Raw genomic sequence first — 17,372 nt, forward strand, 5'->3', positions numbered from 1 at the left:
GGAGAACTAGATGCCAAAAAGAAGAGACCCTAGCACTGATCCCTGTGGGGACTGCACTAGTGGCTGGTCTCGTTGTATAAGTGGATTCCCCTATTCTAAAATGTTGTCTCCTGTCAGTGAGCCAGCTGCCTATCCATTGGGTAGAATATGGGTTTATGCTTTCTTTTCTAGGTTTATGTACAATGCCTGAGTAAAGTATTGATTCGGCTGTGGGCTATTTTGTCCCTCGTCCGTAGCTTTAGTGACCTTGAAGTCCACCAGGTTAAGTAGACATGACCTACTTATGATAAAACAGAGTAGAGTCCAGTGTCTGTGGTTGGTCCCCCCCACACACACCGTGCATGGAGGGATAACCATTAGACTCCTCCATTTAAGTATGAAGTTTCTCTGGTGAGTGTGGTTAGAGAGATTCTAGCAGTCCTGACAAGTCATTTTTCCTGCTGTTCAGTGGGCATCCTGGGATATTATCAGAGCTCATTGAAGCAGTGTTCTTGGAATTAGCACAGTGAGGATATGTTCCTTAGTAATAGTTGGTGGAGAAGTGGTAGGTATCTCGTGAGGGTGGCTGGGGGCAAAGTTTGAGCTAAATTTATTGGCCAGCTTATTTGCTATATCTGCAGCTCTGAGTAGGTGGTTCCATTTATTATTAGTTTGGCACATTGTTGGGTATTGCATTTAAGGTTATGGATATAATAAAAAAAGAAGCATTAAGATTATCCTTCGCTGTTGAGGCTATTTTGATCCCAGATTTGGCTTTGGTGGGCTTATTTCTTCCCCTTTGTTGCTTATTCAGATTGATATGGGTGTTTTTACTGTGCTGGGCAATACCTTTCCTAGTTTTGGACACTATATTTTCTTTTTCTGTTATACAGTGTATGTGTACTGGAATTTTACCAATGTGGTTTGTTTTTTCTGTGTGTTCTATGTTCATCTCTGGTAGGAACAGCTGTCTCTATGCAGCTGTTTATATGATTGTGCAGGGTTACTGTTCTCAAGGTTTGGGGAGGCTTGAAATTTTGTTAGATTGTTGCATGGTTAGAAGTAGTTAGTCTTGGAATAGTTTTTAAATGTTCCAAGGTTAGCTGGGGTCCTGGACTTAATATTTATTTCAAAGGAGATAGTTTTGTCGTCCATCTTGACCAATGATGGCCTTACACTGGGGGAAGGGGGTACATTGTTTCCTGATCAAGAACATTCACACCCTTGGTGGGTGTGCATACTAGCTGTTAAAGGGTGTTTGATTTTAATGTCTAGGAATCTCTAGGCCTGAATTTTTGAGGTAGTGTACAATTCCCAGTTAATGTTGAGGTAGTAAAGTCACTCATGGGTGTTGTGCTGGGTTGAATGGGGAGTGTCTGTAGTACTTTCAACTATGATGTATGGGCTTCCTCAGTCATGGAGGGGAGACCTGTAGCTTGAAAGTTTATGGTATGGGACTTTATTTGTGTAAGCTGGTCTTTGAGATACTCGGGTGTGTCATACTGTTTGACCAAACTTCTGGTGTGTTCACATTTAATGTAAGTTGAGACTCCACCCCTCTTAAAACACTATTTCTGCAGTGGCTGGTCTAAATTTGTGGAAGCCATTATAGCCTTCCACTACCAGGGTGCCCTGTGTGGCTTTAAACCAAGGCTCTGTAACTGCACAGATGTCTGTATTCTCCAGTATGAGGAGAATTTGCAGGTAGCGGAGTTTTATTCAGACTCCTAGTATTGAGCAGTAACACTTTGTTCTGCGTTGGTTTAACTATGTGTTAGTAGGTTTATCAGGTTGGCACTGTAGGTTTATCAGGTTGGCACTGTTTAAAAATGTCACTATGGGAGTGGAAAAGGTTTTAACCAATATTCTAAAAATGGGGTGGGGGGGCAGGTCTGTCTACCTTATGCTGCTAGGCAGACAAATATTGCACTCCTTGGAGTGACACCAAAAACTAAGCCAGTTGTTAGTCAGTCATCTTCTGTTGCTACTTTGGCATCATCCTTGGAGAAGGTAAAAATGTTCCTAAGTTCTAGGCTCGTACTAGCCTGGGATGCGTAGTCTGAGAACAGTCTTCATGTAGTCCATGGAGGTATATCTCTCTGGTCTGGTCAACATCTGACTTCAGCCAGGGAATACCTCAGGATTCTGGGTCTCATGGCATCTGTGATTTTCTTGATTCCTCTGGCCACACTTCATATGAAGAAAATACAGCGGCTTCTCAAATTATTCTGGTCCCAATAGTGGCACTCTTTCTTTTCAGATTCTTCTGGTAGAATTTGTAAGAAGGAAGTTACAGTAGTTGAAGGGCCACATTTTTCTAATTTTCTAGGTCTTCCCTAATGTCCCATTGCTCACTCTGTCTGTAATAACAGATGGCTTAGACTTTATTTGGGAGACTGTGTTCATGGGTGTAGAAATTCAGGGCATGTGGAACAGGACAGACCTAAACAGAAGCATTTCAAAGACATGAGGGCAGTAATAAATATTTTTATGTCTCTAAATCATCGGTAGTCTCAGAACATCCTTTACAAGTTAAAACAGACAGCACCACAATGTTGTATTTAAACAAGTGGGGGAACCAGATCCTACTACCTGTGTAAATTTTCCACACTGTCTTGGATATAGCAACTCAACATAAACATGATGCTGCAGGATTCTTAAATTCTTGTGGGTCTGAACATTATTGCAGACAAGCTCAACAGAACCAGAACAGATCCCTACAAATGAAAGTTGAACCCAGAGGTCTTCCAAGAATTGATTAGTCGGTAGGGAATTCCTTGCATAGATCTTTGTTTCCATTCACAACAGACAGCTAAACACATTCTACTCGAGGGTTCCTTGCCGACAGGCTTGGAAAACACATGACTTTTCTTTCCTTTGTGAATGTTCCTGTATAGCTTTCCACTAATTTCTAGGGCCTTTCTGAAGTTTTGAAAGGACTTGCCAAAGATAAGTGTGGTGATCCACTTTTTCCTCTGGCAACTGTGTGAAACTGAACTTGCTCACATAAGGCAACAGTTGTTTGAGCACCTCACCTGAAATCTCTTCAGTTGGACTGCTTGGATGATAAAATGTGCCTGAAAGGTTTTAAAAATTCTTTGAGGATGTGCAGTAGTGTTTTAAAGGCGGCAAAGAGACCAGCTACAAGTGGAAAAGATTTTTTATTTGGTGCCATTGCAAGAACTAGGACCCTTTTTAAATTCGAGGGTTATGTTGTAGTGTAATGGCTCATCGGCATTTTCGTGCAGGAGTTGGTGTGGTCAGGGTGATTGACGAGCCTAATATCTGTGAAGCAGAATGGAAATGAGGCATGATTGGCATGCCATGCATATTAGCCTGTGACATCATGCATCTAATGAATGTAGATGAGCAGCTCTGAGTTCTGCAGCCTGTAGAAGTTGTTACTGAGTGTGCAGAATATATTCCGACATGCTGACAAAAGAACAAATACTCCGTTGTTTACAGTTAATTATAGCTTTATACTTGAAATCTATGCTAGTGCTAGAATTATGCAAATATCTGTGAGAAGTAGAATATTCCATCTACACCATACTCCCAACACAAATAACATCTGAAAAAAGCATGCATTTTTTAAAGCATTTTCTCTCCTGCACAGTGTCAGTTCTGTAGTGTCCTACCAGAGTCTTTAAGTATCTCGTGAACTGCAGAGCCAAATGCATTCCTAAAGGTACACATGCACAATGCACGTCAAGTGCTGTCAATTTCTGTCCTCAGAAATAAGTGATGCAAGTGATGCATATCATTACTTGCAGCAAAAATAGCTTATTTTGTTCCTAAATGGAGTGGCTGAAGTGTTCATAGTAATTTCAGACAATTAGCATGCCATGTATTATTTCAAATGAGATCAAGAAATCAAAGAACTGTAAACAATTGTCTACTCAAAGGTTGAAATCAACCCAAGCAAAATAAAACTATGTATGTAAACATGTTACTGTGTTGACTGCCCTGGAAATCCAGCAGTTGTTCGGTCTTATTTTTTTGACTACAGACACCAAAAAGTAAGCTTAGAAAATAGTCTACAACTCCCAAAAGAACTTGTCTGTACTTTGCACAGAACAGCTGTCTGAAATCCTGGAAAGCAGAGCCCAAGAGAAAAATCAGAGCCATGACATGGTAGAGCTAGATTTATGTTCATGTCCCCACCCGATGGAGAGAGTGATGACCAAGTGAAGGACCCCTAGACTTCAAGTAGGTAATTTTAAAGCAGTAATAGGGGGCAGTACTTCAGTAAACAAGCTGCGATCTGTAAGCCGTAAAAACACAGCTGTTACTGCAATTAAGTCAAGTTCACAAAACGGGGAGCATCACCAGCAGCTCTTTATTACTCCCCCTTGAGTAAATGGCTCTGTCTTATCGGCAGAGTTAATTTAACTGAACCCAAGTCCGCATGCATAATGATGGCTAAAGAGTGAATATTCATGCGGGTGAGAACCACATCATAATGAATATTCATTAGTACTGATTGATGTCAACCGGCTGGGGTGATGGTTGCTACTGCGCATCTGGTGAGCCCCTACACTATAATATCGCCAAGAGTACTTGCCTTTTGTTCTACAATATTTGTGTGCATTACTATCCCCTATCCTTTTTTGCAGTTCTAAGAGATTCATTTTTTTCAGCCATTTCTGCTTTCCCTTTTGTAACCAGTTTCAAGTCTAGCAGTTTTTGAGCTTTTACATGTCCATCCACTTCCTGGGATCTAATTTTTTCCTTGGAAAGACTAATACTTTCTCAATTTGAACTAGCTCATCGGGCTGAACTGAGTTTCTTAATTAGGAGAAGTGTTTTTTTATTGCTTTGCTGCCTGTAAGATGTCTGAGTTACAAGCTTTTATGGTGGATCAACCTTAACTTATTTTTCATAAGGATAGGGTATCTTTGAAAACAAGTTCTTCATTTATGTCTAAAGTGATTTGAGAGTTTAAATTGAGTCAAACTGTTCACCTCCGTGTCCTGTTTTGAGATGTTAAAAACAAGGGAGAAAGAATATTGCGTACTTTGAATATACGCAGGGAACTTGGATACCATCTTGACTAAACTGTATCCTTCAGGAATTCTGATCAACTATATTAATTTCCTGTAAAGGTAAGAAAAGCAGGCAACCCATTTCAAAATGGACAGCTTCCAAGTGTTTGTCTCATGCTATTACCTCTTGTTATAACCACAGTAACAAGTAGAATTAGGGACCATTCTACCAGTACATTTGCATTTTTCATCCCTTTTTGGAAAGGGATGGACTCTAGGAGTACGCTAGAGGCAGCAACCTGGTCCCACTGTACATGCATTTACAAATCACTACAAACTAGATTTTATTTTCAGATCTAGGGCTGGTTGTACTAAGACCTATTTTCTGAGGGCTCCTAGACATTCAGATTTCCTCCTCCCAGGATTCCTAAGCTCTGGTAATCTACCCACATAGCTTAGGCTACTGCAATTTATAGAAACAATAGATGTTTGCATAGATCAGTACTGCAGCAGCCCCACCCTTCACTTGTGGGAGTGACCAGGTGTGAGATTTACTGTTTTGTATGTTCCTGTCTGATTAGGCTGTAGCCTCCGTATCTTTTGAGGCAAGAAAGCTCTTGAGGGTATTTGGTTTTATCTTCATCCTTCTTGTTTACTAGTATCTAGGTTGCATGGAAGGGGCCCTAAAGGTTTGAAAACCTGTCTGGCTGGTCCGATCATTTTTAAGATGCCCCATGTAGCTTCAGACAGTTGCAGTATTTGTCTCTTCGTACATTTACTGTTGGTGTAAGTTTACTTGTACCACTGTGCTTTCCCTGGCAAGGTAGCTTTCATGGCCTGTTCAGTTCTGTGTGTCCCATAGTAAACCATTATCTGAAAACTCAAGAAACAATGTGCAACTACTATGATGCACGGAATTTATCTAAAGCACTGCTATGGATGTCATTTGTGTGTCTTCTGTCGTTATTCTTGAATACCTTGCAGAACATTACAAGCTGGATTTAGTCTCTTGCTGTCTAGATCTTCCTGTGCAGTTGGTTTAATTATGAGCATGTTGATATAGAGTCATTCCATTAAGAAGAGCTTGGGACCCTTCTCCAGGTTACAGAGGGTGGACCCACTCCTGTTTGGCAAGAGAATGTTTACCATAACAGTAGATCTGTAGGACTGGGTGTGGTACATTATGGGGTGGGGAAGTTCTCTGGCAGCTTGGAATACTTTGGATTGTTGAGTGATTGTAATGTCTGCAGCCTTGGTCCTTACAGGTTCAGAGGATGATCCAACTCCTACAGATCTCTCATGTCTGCAGTCTGACAGGTTGAACTGTTAAGGCAGTGGAAAAGTGATTTACAGGAGCTATGTACAAGCATTTTTGAGGCTGCAAAAAGTTTCTCATGGATTCAGCTCAAGTTATTAAATTGTTACAGATTTAAGTTTTGTTCATGTATGCAAAAAACATCCATTTGACCTTGCTTTAAAGTATGACTGTTGTAAGAGAGAGACAATAGCTGCCATATAAATACAAAAAGATATTTCAGAGATGTAATAAAAAACAATAGTTCGAGTCTTGACACACTGAATTTCTAAAGAACCAGCATGTTCCATATCTGTTAATGTATGTTACTTACTCCTGATCCTACAGCTTTGCAAGCCTTCTGGTAAGTGTGTGTACATGTAATATTGATAGATAAACATATGTATGCATATCTGTTTGTGTGTGTGAATATATATATATATATATATATATATATATATATATATATATATATATATATATATATATATATATATATATTTCTACATCTGTTTTCACAGTACTGTATAATTGTTATATATTTTATTTTATTGCTTTAACTGCATGTGTAACCTGGGCTGAGCCTTTAAATGGTCAAGTAAGTTCAGTGTTCTACCCAGGTAAACACAATTGAATAAGTTTAATAGGAGTTTTATCTTCCTGTCTTGGCTTTTAAAGCCTTTAGTATGTTAGTTTGTAAAATAGTGCACCAAAGAAAATTTGTATGAGCCTATTTTGGCTTGTTCCTTTCTGTTTGTTGGCTTTTGAAATCCCCACTTAAGTGTTCTGAGTAATGTCTTTCCATTTGAAGTGAAACAGGAACATTTAGTCTGAAAGATGCAAAGCTATTAGAGTTCCTCAGTGCTTTAATTGATGCTCATCATTCTCACTGCTCTAATAACCTTTCGGTTATATGGATTGTATCCTGCTTAGAATACCACAGCCAACTTCATAAACCTCTGGCTGCCTCCCAAACCATCATTCTGACGTGATTGCTAAGCCCAGAGAAGGGAAAATCAAGTCAAGTAACAGTCTTCGGTACTTTCTTGCTGCCTCAACAGGAAACCGCTCTTGGGTTATACAGGAGCCGTATTCGTCCTTGAAGCTTCATTTTGGGCAGATAAGTCCCCACAAGGGAGCCCTTCTTCACAGAAATGGTTGCCTTTTGTGAAAATAAGTATTTTGTTTTGTGACTAAAATTGGTGTTTCTTCTTTAGGAAACCCTGCATTTTTTCAATATCAGAAGTTTCTTATCCGGGACTGTCATTTTTAATGAAGGAATAATTTTATTCAGGTTATTTTATTTATTTGTTTGAGTCAACTACTAATAAAGCTGTTTTAAAACAGTTATCAGTTTATATGTGCAGTACACAATGCAAGCAGTCCTCTGGCAATTGTTCCTTGATTAGCACGATGTAAGTTGCTATTAACCTTTACAGAGGATCCAGTTCAGGATCAGAATTTACAGAACAGGTAAAAAAAGAGCCATGTCATGTGTTGAAAGTAGTAATAGTGTAGGAAGGAGATGCTAGCTCCTTTAGCATGTTAACCTAGTGGTGTAGCACACATGCTGCATTTTATCTACTTTTCTGGAGTTGTTCCTGCTGCCAGTTTCTGTAGCATAGATCCCATAGCTGCCATTTGTGTATACAATACTTGCTGTTACTGTGTTTTATCAACATTAACTCTTGCTCTTTCAGACCTTGGCATCCGTTGTCTGTGCATCTTGTATTGTAGGGGACAAAGTGGGCTTCCACTTTCTAGTGATGACTTTTTTGAATATCATTTAAAGTAAGGACACTAACTATATCCTGTTTGTATTTTGCTTGAAATGAGCCATTTACATAATTTAATAGGTAATCGTTCGTTCTTGTAGATTGCATGTCCCCTAAAATCTTTTGTACTATAGTTACAACATGCCTTGAAACTCTTGTAGCCATTTCTAATTCCAAAGCATGTGTTTCTAAGTCCCTGTTGTTGACAGCTGACATCTGCAGCATTTCTGCTCAGCATTAGGGAAAATTGCTGATAATCTATGAGACATTTCCAAACGGATATTTGGAATTTTCTTGCTTTAATTATTGTTCAGATTGTAGGTCACAGTTTGTCACTTAGTCCTGTTTCAAGATACCTTTCCCATTTATTCAATTTCTACTATATTTACTTGCCACTGTTAGTTACACCTAGTGCCTTATGCATTCTAATAGTAAGTCTAGCTTTGACAGGTTCGGTATCTCTAGTTTCCATGAATAATTCTATTAAGGGGCTTTTCTACTTCTTACTGAGTCCTGCCTCATATTTTTTCAATATCTATAATAACCCCTCATATTCCATCCTGTACTTTTCTTAATCTTATAGGTATCAGCAATATCCCTCAATTGTAAGCTCCTGCCCCTCTTTAAGTTGTTCCCAGTATTTGATAGGCCTGTTTCCTATGTGCCAGTTCTTCAGTGCGTTAATATTTATTTGGAAAAATATTCTAAAATATATCTTAGGGTAAGTGTTTTTGTATTGGGGAAATCCTACCTATTAAAGACTAGAAACTAGCATCTAAACTAAATTGTGTACCTGTGTTAGCTAGTTTTAATATCGGTTTCCATTTTGAGGTGAGCAAGGGGCCAAGTATTTTCTATAGTATCCCTAACTGAGTGGATATATGATGGTCTTCTAGATTAGCCCCATCTTCCCTTCCTCTGGTGGAGACAACTACTTTGCGTTCTACTATGGATTTCTCTCCATGACAAAAAAATTTGGTTATAGCCTTTTCAAGAATTTTCCATTTCTCGTGTGTCATAGTTTGCATAAATGATTGTCCAAATATAAAATCAGGGGGACTACAAACATTGTAATCAGTGGGACTACAAACATTGTAATTGCCTGTATTTTCTGTTCTATCTGCATCTGTTTAGAAGTTTGTTTGTTTTTGTGGAAAAAGTGTACTGTTTTATGTAAACTTTTAGTTGCTTTGTTTAAATTAAAGGGTTGGAAGTGTTTTAAACAGGCAGGCAACATTTTGATAAGGGTGTGGGTGTGGTGCTTATGAACACTCTGTGGCAACTTATCTTTCCACCTACTCATTCCAGCACTACTTAGCAATTTTCAGTCCTCGGCTGTAACATGGATTCTTACTCCTGTTCTGATGGCTGTTCTCCCTGTGTACCTCAAAAGATGAAACAGAGCCCTTTTTGCCACAGCAGGCTCAGCGCTTCAGCCGTTGGTGAGTGAGCCTTTAGTGACCATCTGTTGTTCCTCAGACCACTTCTTTTCTTCTCTGTGTTCCTCTGGTATAGTGACTGTAGACTGGGGGGTCAGACACATCCTCTTCAGCTGTTATGGTGTCTGTTTCAGGCATGGGCGAGCCATCTTTGGTAAGGGAGGTAGTCTGGTGGTTGCTTCTTAAGGTAACTTTAGAAAGGCTTCTTGATTGGGCTGAACTGCTGCTCCTAGTTTTTTCAGTCAAGGTGTTACCTGCAAAGGTAAAACAAAAAGCTTGGTATCATTCATATGAAGACGTATTGTCTGTTAGAAAAGATGATTTTCTTATCATAGCCAGGCAGTTGTTACAGGCTGTTAATCCTGCTGCGCAGAAATCCTCAACAAGGACAGTGTCAAAGAAATTCCTGAGGAAAACCCATTGGAGGATTCTGACTTAAACAGAGAAGGAGAGGGGGTTCTCCTAGAGGTTCACAAGTCTAAAACAGTGATTTAGAGGAAAGTCACTCCTTTCAGCCTGCTTTGGAGGAATTTTCTTTGAATATTTCCAGGATGGCAAGGTATTTTTGTGGGAACATGTGGATGCCTCTTCTGAATTGTGAAGAGATGTTACAAGTTGTATGCCTTGGAAGATGTGTTTAAGCTGCCAGTAATAAGACTGACTCGAAACTTTCAGTCCCCAAAAAGGCAGGTAGACTGCATAAAGTATCTAAAACTAATACAATTTTGTTTTTCATCTTGGATCAGATCCAGCTGCAGTATCTAATCTGTTGCCAAGTGGTGAAGAGGTAGTTACTACAAACCACTCCCCAGTGGGCAAAAAAGGTGAGATATTAGTGTTTGTAAGAGAATTTCCTCATCATCCATATTAGCTTATAGAGTTCTCAACTACTAGGTATGTGGAAGTTTATTCTCTCTTGTGTAGTTTGTGGGAGTACTCTGCCCTCCTTTCTTAAGAGGATAGCACCTTTCTGAATTTTGTTTCTAACATTTCACAAGTATCCAGACATGCTCTGAGAGTGCATGATTGTGTAGATACTGTGTCTAGAGCAGCTGCTTCTGGTACAGTTTTGAGGTGGTATACCTGGGTATGTAACCAAAGGTTTGCTGAGTAAACTGTACTTTAGATAAGGTTTTGTTTGGCCCTTCTGCTGTTTTCTCGAACAATTTGATGAAAGAGGGAAGTTTAATTCTGTGAATTTTTAAGATTTTTCATGTCCCCGGTATAAATCTCTCAAATCCTCTTCTCCCTTTAAAAGGCAAAATAAGCGATCCCTGGCAAACGAACAAAAAAGATGGCAGAAAGGGAACAAAAAAAAATGGGATCCTTTCAGGAAAAAGTGACAGTTTAGTCCTTCAGAATAATTATACTAGTGGTATCCCCCTTCCCTCCTGCATCTGACTCTCAAAATCTGTCCAAGAAACCTGGTGTCAGTATTTCCCCTTGGAAAAGATTGTGCCAGACTCTTGGGTGATGAAAGTGGTTCAGGAGGGTTACAGTTGTCACTGGATACGAATGCCTCCTTTCAGGGGAATTTATTCTCACCCTCAACACTTCCTGATCCTAAGAGTCTTAGAATCAGTGCCTTTAGATCAAAAAGGTGAAAGGCTTCTGCTCCAGAATGTTTCTGTCTCTTAAGAAAGAGTTTTTTTTTCTGGAGACTCAACCTGTTTGTGAAATTACGAAAAGTCAAAATGGTGACCCTTCAAAGGCTGTTAGTTGTCATCCCGCTTTTGAGTTTTATGGTAACATTAGATCTAAAAGATGCTTATTACATTCCCATAGATATAGGCTTCTGAACATTTCAGATTTATTGTGTTTGGGTCACATTACCAGTTCTCTGCATTAACCTTTGAGTTATCTGCAGTGTCAGTGGTGTTTACAAGGTGTTTAGCTCCAGTGATAACTCATTGCAGACTGCAAGGCATATTTTATTTTTTTATTTTATTTAACATTTGTTGACCGGGAAAGTCCGACTAGGTTCCACAGATCCTGTTTTCAGTGGAGGCCCGGGGAGAAATGCTCCAGAAGCATGTCTTTAGATATGTTGTTGTTATTTAGACAACTTTACATTTCTGTACAGTCTTTTTTTTTTAGATGTCAGAGAAGTCCTTAAACATGTGTTTCATCTCTCTTTGATTTTTGTACATATACCTAGAATCCCAGATTATCACTTGACTCTCTCACATAGGATTGTGTTTATGGGCTGCCTTCTAGACACTTCTCAGCAAAAAGCTTTTCTTATCCAGGAAGAGGTGGATTCTTATGTGGAAACTTTCCTGAGCTGCTTCCGTCAGCCTTAGACATTGGTAAGGGAATATCCCAGGATGTTAGGATTCTTGGCATTTCTGATTATTATGATTCCTCTTGCCAGGTTTCAAATGATGAAAATTCACTGTTTTTAAATGCATAGATCCAGTATTCTCATCCTTTGGAATTTCCGATTCCAAGTTTGGGCTTTGTCAAAAATGAACTGCACTGGTGGAGATGGAAAATGGCTCAGAATCCAGGTCTCTTCTTTTCTCCTCCTGTCTCAAGTCGGTATGTAACTACAGACAATTCAGAATTTTCTTGGGGAGCAGTTTCTAGGGGGGGGGGTAAATGTACAAGGCCTGTAGAACTCTTCAGATAGACCAAAGCACGTAAATGTCAAAGATGTTCGCTGTGATCCATGCCATAAAATCTCATCATCTGTGGTCCCCAGTACCTCTGCAGGTGATTACAGACAATACCACAGTGATGTGGTACATAAACAGAGGGGCACCATGTCTTTACTCTTTGTACAAGCTGCCAGTGATGACTTGGGAGGTAGCACTTCAGCATGGCTAACCCTCCAAGCATGTTATCCATCAGAGCAAAATGTAGTGGCAGACAATCTGAGCAGGACCAGGACAGATTCCCAGAAGTGGAAATTGAATGAGAGGGTTTTCCAGGAATTGATTCTTGTGGAATATCTCAAATAGATCTCTTCACTTCCTTTCACGTCAGACGACAAATTCTGCAGTAGGACTCCTTGCAGACAGGTATGGAAAACAGAAGCAGTGACGTTCCCATGGCTAGGGATGTTCCTTTACATATTTCCACCCCTCTCACTGATTTCCAGGGTCGGTAATTATGATGATTCAGTAGGGCTGTCCAAAAATTATGGTGACTACCTTTTGGCCCAGGTAGTGTTGATTCTGCCTTCTTATGGAGTTGGTTAAGGGCAATTACCACAGACTTCCCACATATGGACCTGTTGACACAATCAAGGGGAGTTTGATACACTATGTCACACAGCTTCAACAAACTGTCTGGATGGTTGAATTCTGATACTTTTAATCGCTTATTTCATGAGTATGTGCAGCAGGTTCTGAATGAGACAAGAAAGCCTAATGCTAGGAACTTTTATATTGGTAAGTGTAAAAGATTTTCTAGTTGTTGCCTAATCAATAACCAGGGCCCCATCGGAGGGTTATGTACCACTGTTTCTTAAATAGTTTTGTGAGTTACTTTCTCCTGGCCTTTCTTATGCCTCTGTCAAGGTTCTTCTAATGATATTTTTTCAACATTTCTGCCCTTGGTTCCTTCCCTTTCATCTCTGTTTTTGGTAACACAGTTGTTGAATTGAGTGTTGCATCTTAGGCCATCTAAAAAAAAAACGGCTGCTTCTTTGGATGTTAACTTTGTGCTGGAAAAGTTAACTGTCTCCCTTTGAACTGGCTGGTCAGGCTGATATAAGGTTCATCACATGAAGACTGCACTTCTTACTGCTGTTGTGTCTGCAAAACGACAACCTGAGTTGCAAGCTGTCATGGTGGGTGAACCCTGTCTGGTTTTCCATAGAGAGAGGGGTCACACTAAGTACGTATCCCTGATTTATGGCCATAGTTGTTTGAGTTTGCATTGAATCAACTCCTTAATCTCCCTTTGATCCATCCAGATTCCCATACCAAAGGAGGAAAGCATTCTAGTACTTTGGACATGCATAAGCAGCTCGGATATTATCTTTACATGACCAAGTCCAGTAGAAAAACAGGGCAGCTGTTAATTTCTTATGATGGGACAAAGAGAGGACAACCCATTTCAAAACGGAGTATTTTGAGATGGTTGCCCTTCGCTGTTGTGTTTTGTTATTCCCAACCATAGCAAATCTGCTCTGGACAGTATCAAGGCATGTTCTACTAGAGGCTAGGCTTCTATAGTGGCATACAGGAAATGGGTGGCTATAAAAGCATTCTGTAGTCAGCTACATGGTCCTCTGTACATGCTTTTACAAATCATTACAGACTGGATTTCTTTAACAGGTCCAGGACTGGCTTTGCTAGGAGAGTTCACCGGGGGCTTCTGGACCCTTATCCTTGTATCCAAGTTAGATAGGCTTGGTAATGAACCCATATAGCCAGAGGCTGTTGCAGCATTGACAGTGATGAGCATAGTACAGTTGTGTACATTGTACTTAACATAACAGTAGATGTTCAAATTCCTTACTATTGTAGTAGCTGCACCCACCCTCAATTCCCCTACTTCTGTATAAAGTTAGTTGCTGTGATGTAACGTTATTTGTTACTGTTCATATCTTTTAGAGTTTCAGGATGTGTAAGCTGTTTTGCTTTGCATGGGCAGGAAAGTCCTGAAGTTATCTACATTCTGACTGCTGATTGCCCTGCTAGCCAGTCAGCAGTCGACGTATAGGTGTGGGTGGGACCCAGAATTTTGTGAAGCTCACCAATTGTCTCCTGGTAAGGATACAACCCTTATAGCCAACAGGTACTGAGACGGTGAAGAACTTGAACACATACTGTAATGGTAAGTACTGCTTACACAACTGCATTATCTTAAATAATGCAGCAGGTTAGATCTCTTGACTTTTCTTTCTTGTGTTAGTTTTGGGTCTTTGCTAATCTTGGCAGAATTTGTATAGGGCTTTTAATAAGTGTGTATGGGGATACAATAGAAAGTCATTTAATTTTGTGTACAGTATTTTTTCTGTTGTAGCTTGCTGTTGAAAGATGTGAATGCAGAATGGATAGTATCACATATTTTGTATTATGAAAGCAAGTGGAAATGCTGTTGGCGTAGAGGTATTTCTGGTCAGTGTTGCTGTAAATGTGAATTGCTAAAATCTACAGTGGTGGAGAGCACTGCACATAACTGCTACACTTTAAGTATACTGTGGTAAAACTTTAAAAAAGTCTTCCTCAGTAAATAGACCTTGCTTTGTCGTCTACAGTGTTGACTACAGGTTGAATTGATACATTTTTCATTGTGAAGACCTTCCTTTCCATGTAATGTATTACTCATTGTGTCAAACATTTGTAGTAAAGTTTTGCTTAATGAAGCCTTTATATTTGTCTGTCTTAGGGCCGAATTCATCAGATTGAATATGCAATGGAGGCTGTAAAGCAGGGGTCTGCAACAGTAGGCCTTAAATCCAGAACCCATGCTATTTTGGTGGCACTGAAGGTATTCAAACAGTTGTTATACTCTGAATAGTAAACTTGAAACTTCTATCAAAGTGGATTGCAGTTATTTAAAGTGTTCATATGAATGTCATGTTTGACTAGTGTGTAGCTTGTGGCAGTACTACTTAAGCTTGTAACATGATTTAAAAATTCTGAAACCTGTTTGCAGATCCATATAAAACAGCAAGTCATTTTTTAAAACAATTTATAAGCCTTTGTGCCTTGTGTTTCTATTTATCTGGATATAATGTGTGCATATATGTGTATATACACAAATATGTAAATAATGTAGGTACAGCCACTTGTACAGGTGTGTACATTTGCAGTGAAGGAGGAGAAGTGAGAGAGGTCTTTTCATTTGTCAGACCTTTTGAAAGGGAATTTCTCCATTTGCCTGCTGATGCACCCCAGAGTTTAAAATAAGGGTGATGTTGAGTGACAACCCACCACCATAATGGGGTGGCTCAACCCCTCCATGAAAAATCCCCAGTTTCCCATGAAGCCATATTTTCTGCTGTAATAAAGTAGTTTGTTGTATAGCAAAAAAAAAAAAATGCCTTAAGTACCTAACCAGAAGACCACTGTCAAAAATGAATACTATGATTAAAATATACACATGTGTACACTGTATATGCATGAATTCATATTATTTTGTCTTGGTGCTGTCTGTCTGAAAAATAGCAGTGTTCTCCATCTTGTAAGTGTGTTGTCTTGGGAATCTCTGAAAGTCAGGTACTCCTGTCTTTAAGCTTAAGGGAGTCCAGCCGGTATTTTACACAGTCAGATTTGTATGTTTACTACTGCTTTCTGATGTTGTACTTTTTCAGTGTAATTTTAATGCATTTTTTTTGTTTGGTGTGTAAGATATGTTGCTTGCTTTTCTTTTCTGTATTATTTTAACTGTTCTAGGTTGGTACTAGGCTATCGGTCCTAGGGCCTGTACAAGCATAGCCATAACAATTCCCTGGATATTTCTTCCCACAATATTTACTTTTCTGGACCCCTGCCAAGCAGGGCAACTGACATGATCCCCGGGTGAATTTCCTATCTTCCTTCCAATCATCAAGGTTCCTGTTGAAGAGGGCCAAGGAGGCACACTGCTTGACATGTATGGGCAGTTTATTCCAGAGTATGGGGAGTCTCTGGGTCAGGAACCTATCCCTCTAGCATGTTTTGTTCATTGTGATGACAAGGTTTAGATCCCAGGAGCGTGTGGCTCTGAGGGATTGGGATTTCTTTAAGTGGAGCATGTCCAACAGCTCAAGGTTTGAGATGGCCTTGTATGTTAAGCAGAGAGAGCCTCTGAGTAGATGATATGTCACAGAGTATAGCTGGAGTTTCTTTTAGACGGTCAGCATATGGCATATGCTTTAGGCCTGTGATTCTTTTAGTGAGGTATTTCTGTGGCCTTTCTAGCTGTTGCAGATGCCTTGTGAGGTACATATTAAACAGGGCATTATACTCTAGAATGTGTCTAATGAGGGATGAGTACAGTGGGACAATGACCTCCTTTTTTCTGTATGAAAAACCCTTAGTGATGAGGTCTGCACATAGGATTTCCTGACTGTTGTGGTGATGTGGTTATGGAAAGTGAGACCACTGTCCACCTGTGTCCCTAAGTCTCTCATCACACTTTTGATGTTTAGTGTACTGCCACCTATGTGGTAATTCATGGGTACACATTTTTTACCAAAGGGGATAACTGTACATTTCTTGGCATTAAACTTGAGCCCATGGCTCTGGCACCAGGCATCTGTTTCTGTAAGTCCCTTTTGTAGAATATCCACATCATTTGGGGATTCAATAATGGCTTCCAGTTTGCAGTCTTTTATGGTGCCATTTGCATGCCAGATGATGTGGATGCTGTAGTGGACTGTGTGGTCTTAGTGAGAGCAGGACTGTAATGTGCTGCTGGATCTTCTTCTGTTAGGTTTGTGCTGGGTTTTTCCCATTCGGCTAGCAAATGTGTTGCAGATTCTGATGATCGGTGCTTAACTTCTGCCTTCCACAGCATGATTGAAGAGTTATTCCCATTTGGAGAAGGGATTCTGTCATCTCAGTTTCAGAGCCAAGAGGAGTCCCTGTTTCAGAGTCGAGAGGAGTTTTCCTGGCACTGGAAACCTTGGCGATAGCTTGCTTCTGGAGTGTGTCCTCATTAAGTGAGTCTGTTGTGTGGTGTGTAGAGGAGGCATAAGGTTGCACGCCTCCTGATAGATGAATTCCCCAGTGCCTTCTTTCAAGGGTAATTTCTGTGTTGCCCTGAGTCAGTCCATTTATTCTTGATGAGGGTGGAAAGCCAAGGGGTATAAAGCCATTTACACTGTGGCTGGGTTAATGTTCATCATGTTCCACTGTTGCAGTCATTACAATTGGGTTATCCTGCTGGCAGGCTACCCACAGTCGGCCTGAATTCCAAAGTCCTGGTCCGGCATCGGTTGCTGTCACCTCTTCCCTGA

The 17,372-nt window shown here is 40.0% G+C and overlaps 1 protein-coding gene across 4 annotated transcripts in view; it reads left to right on the forward strand.

The window, feature by feature from the left end:
• Positions 1-17,372, forward strand: part of PSMA1 (proteasome 20S subunit alpha 1) — a 416,885-nt gene that overhangs the window by 65,577 nt on the left and 333,936 nt on the right. For all 4 annotated transcript variants that reach the window (XM_044082794.1, XM_044082790.1, XM_044082793.1 and 1 more), the window contains exon 3: positions 14,816-14,917. In XM_044082794.1, coding sequence (XP_043938729.1) covers positions 14,816-14,917 — 102 coding nt within the window. The remainder of the gene's footprint in view (positions 1-14,815; positions 14,918-17,372) is intronic.

The sequence above is a fragment of the Protopterus annectens genome, chromosome 9.part0 (genome assembly GCF_019279795.1).
Source record: "Protopterus annectens isolate FY-2018-M chromosome 9.part0, PAN1.0, whole genome shotgun sequence".
NCBI lineage: Eukaryota > Metazoa > Chordata > Ceratodontiformes > Protopteridae > Protopterus > Protopterus annectens.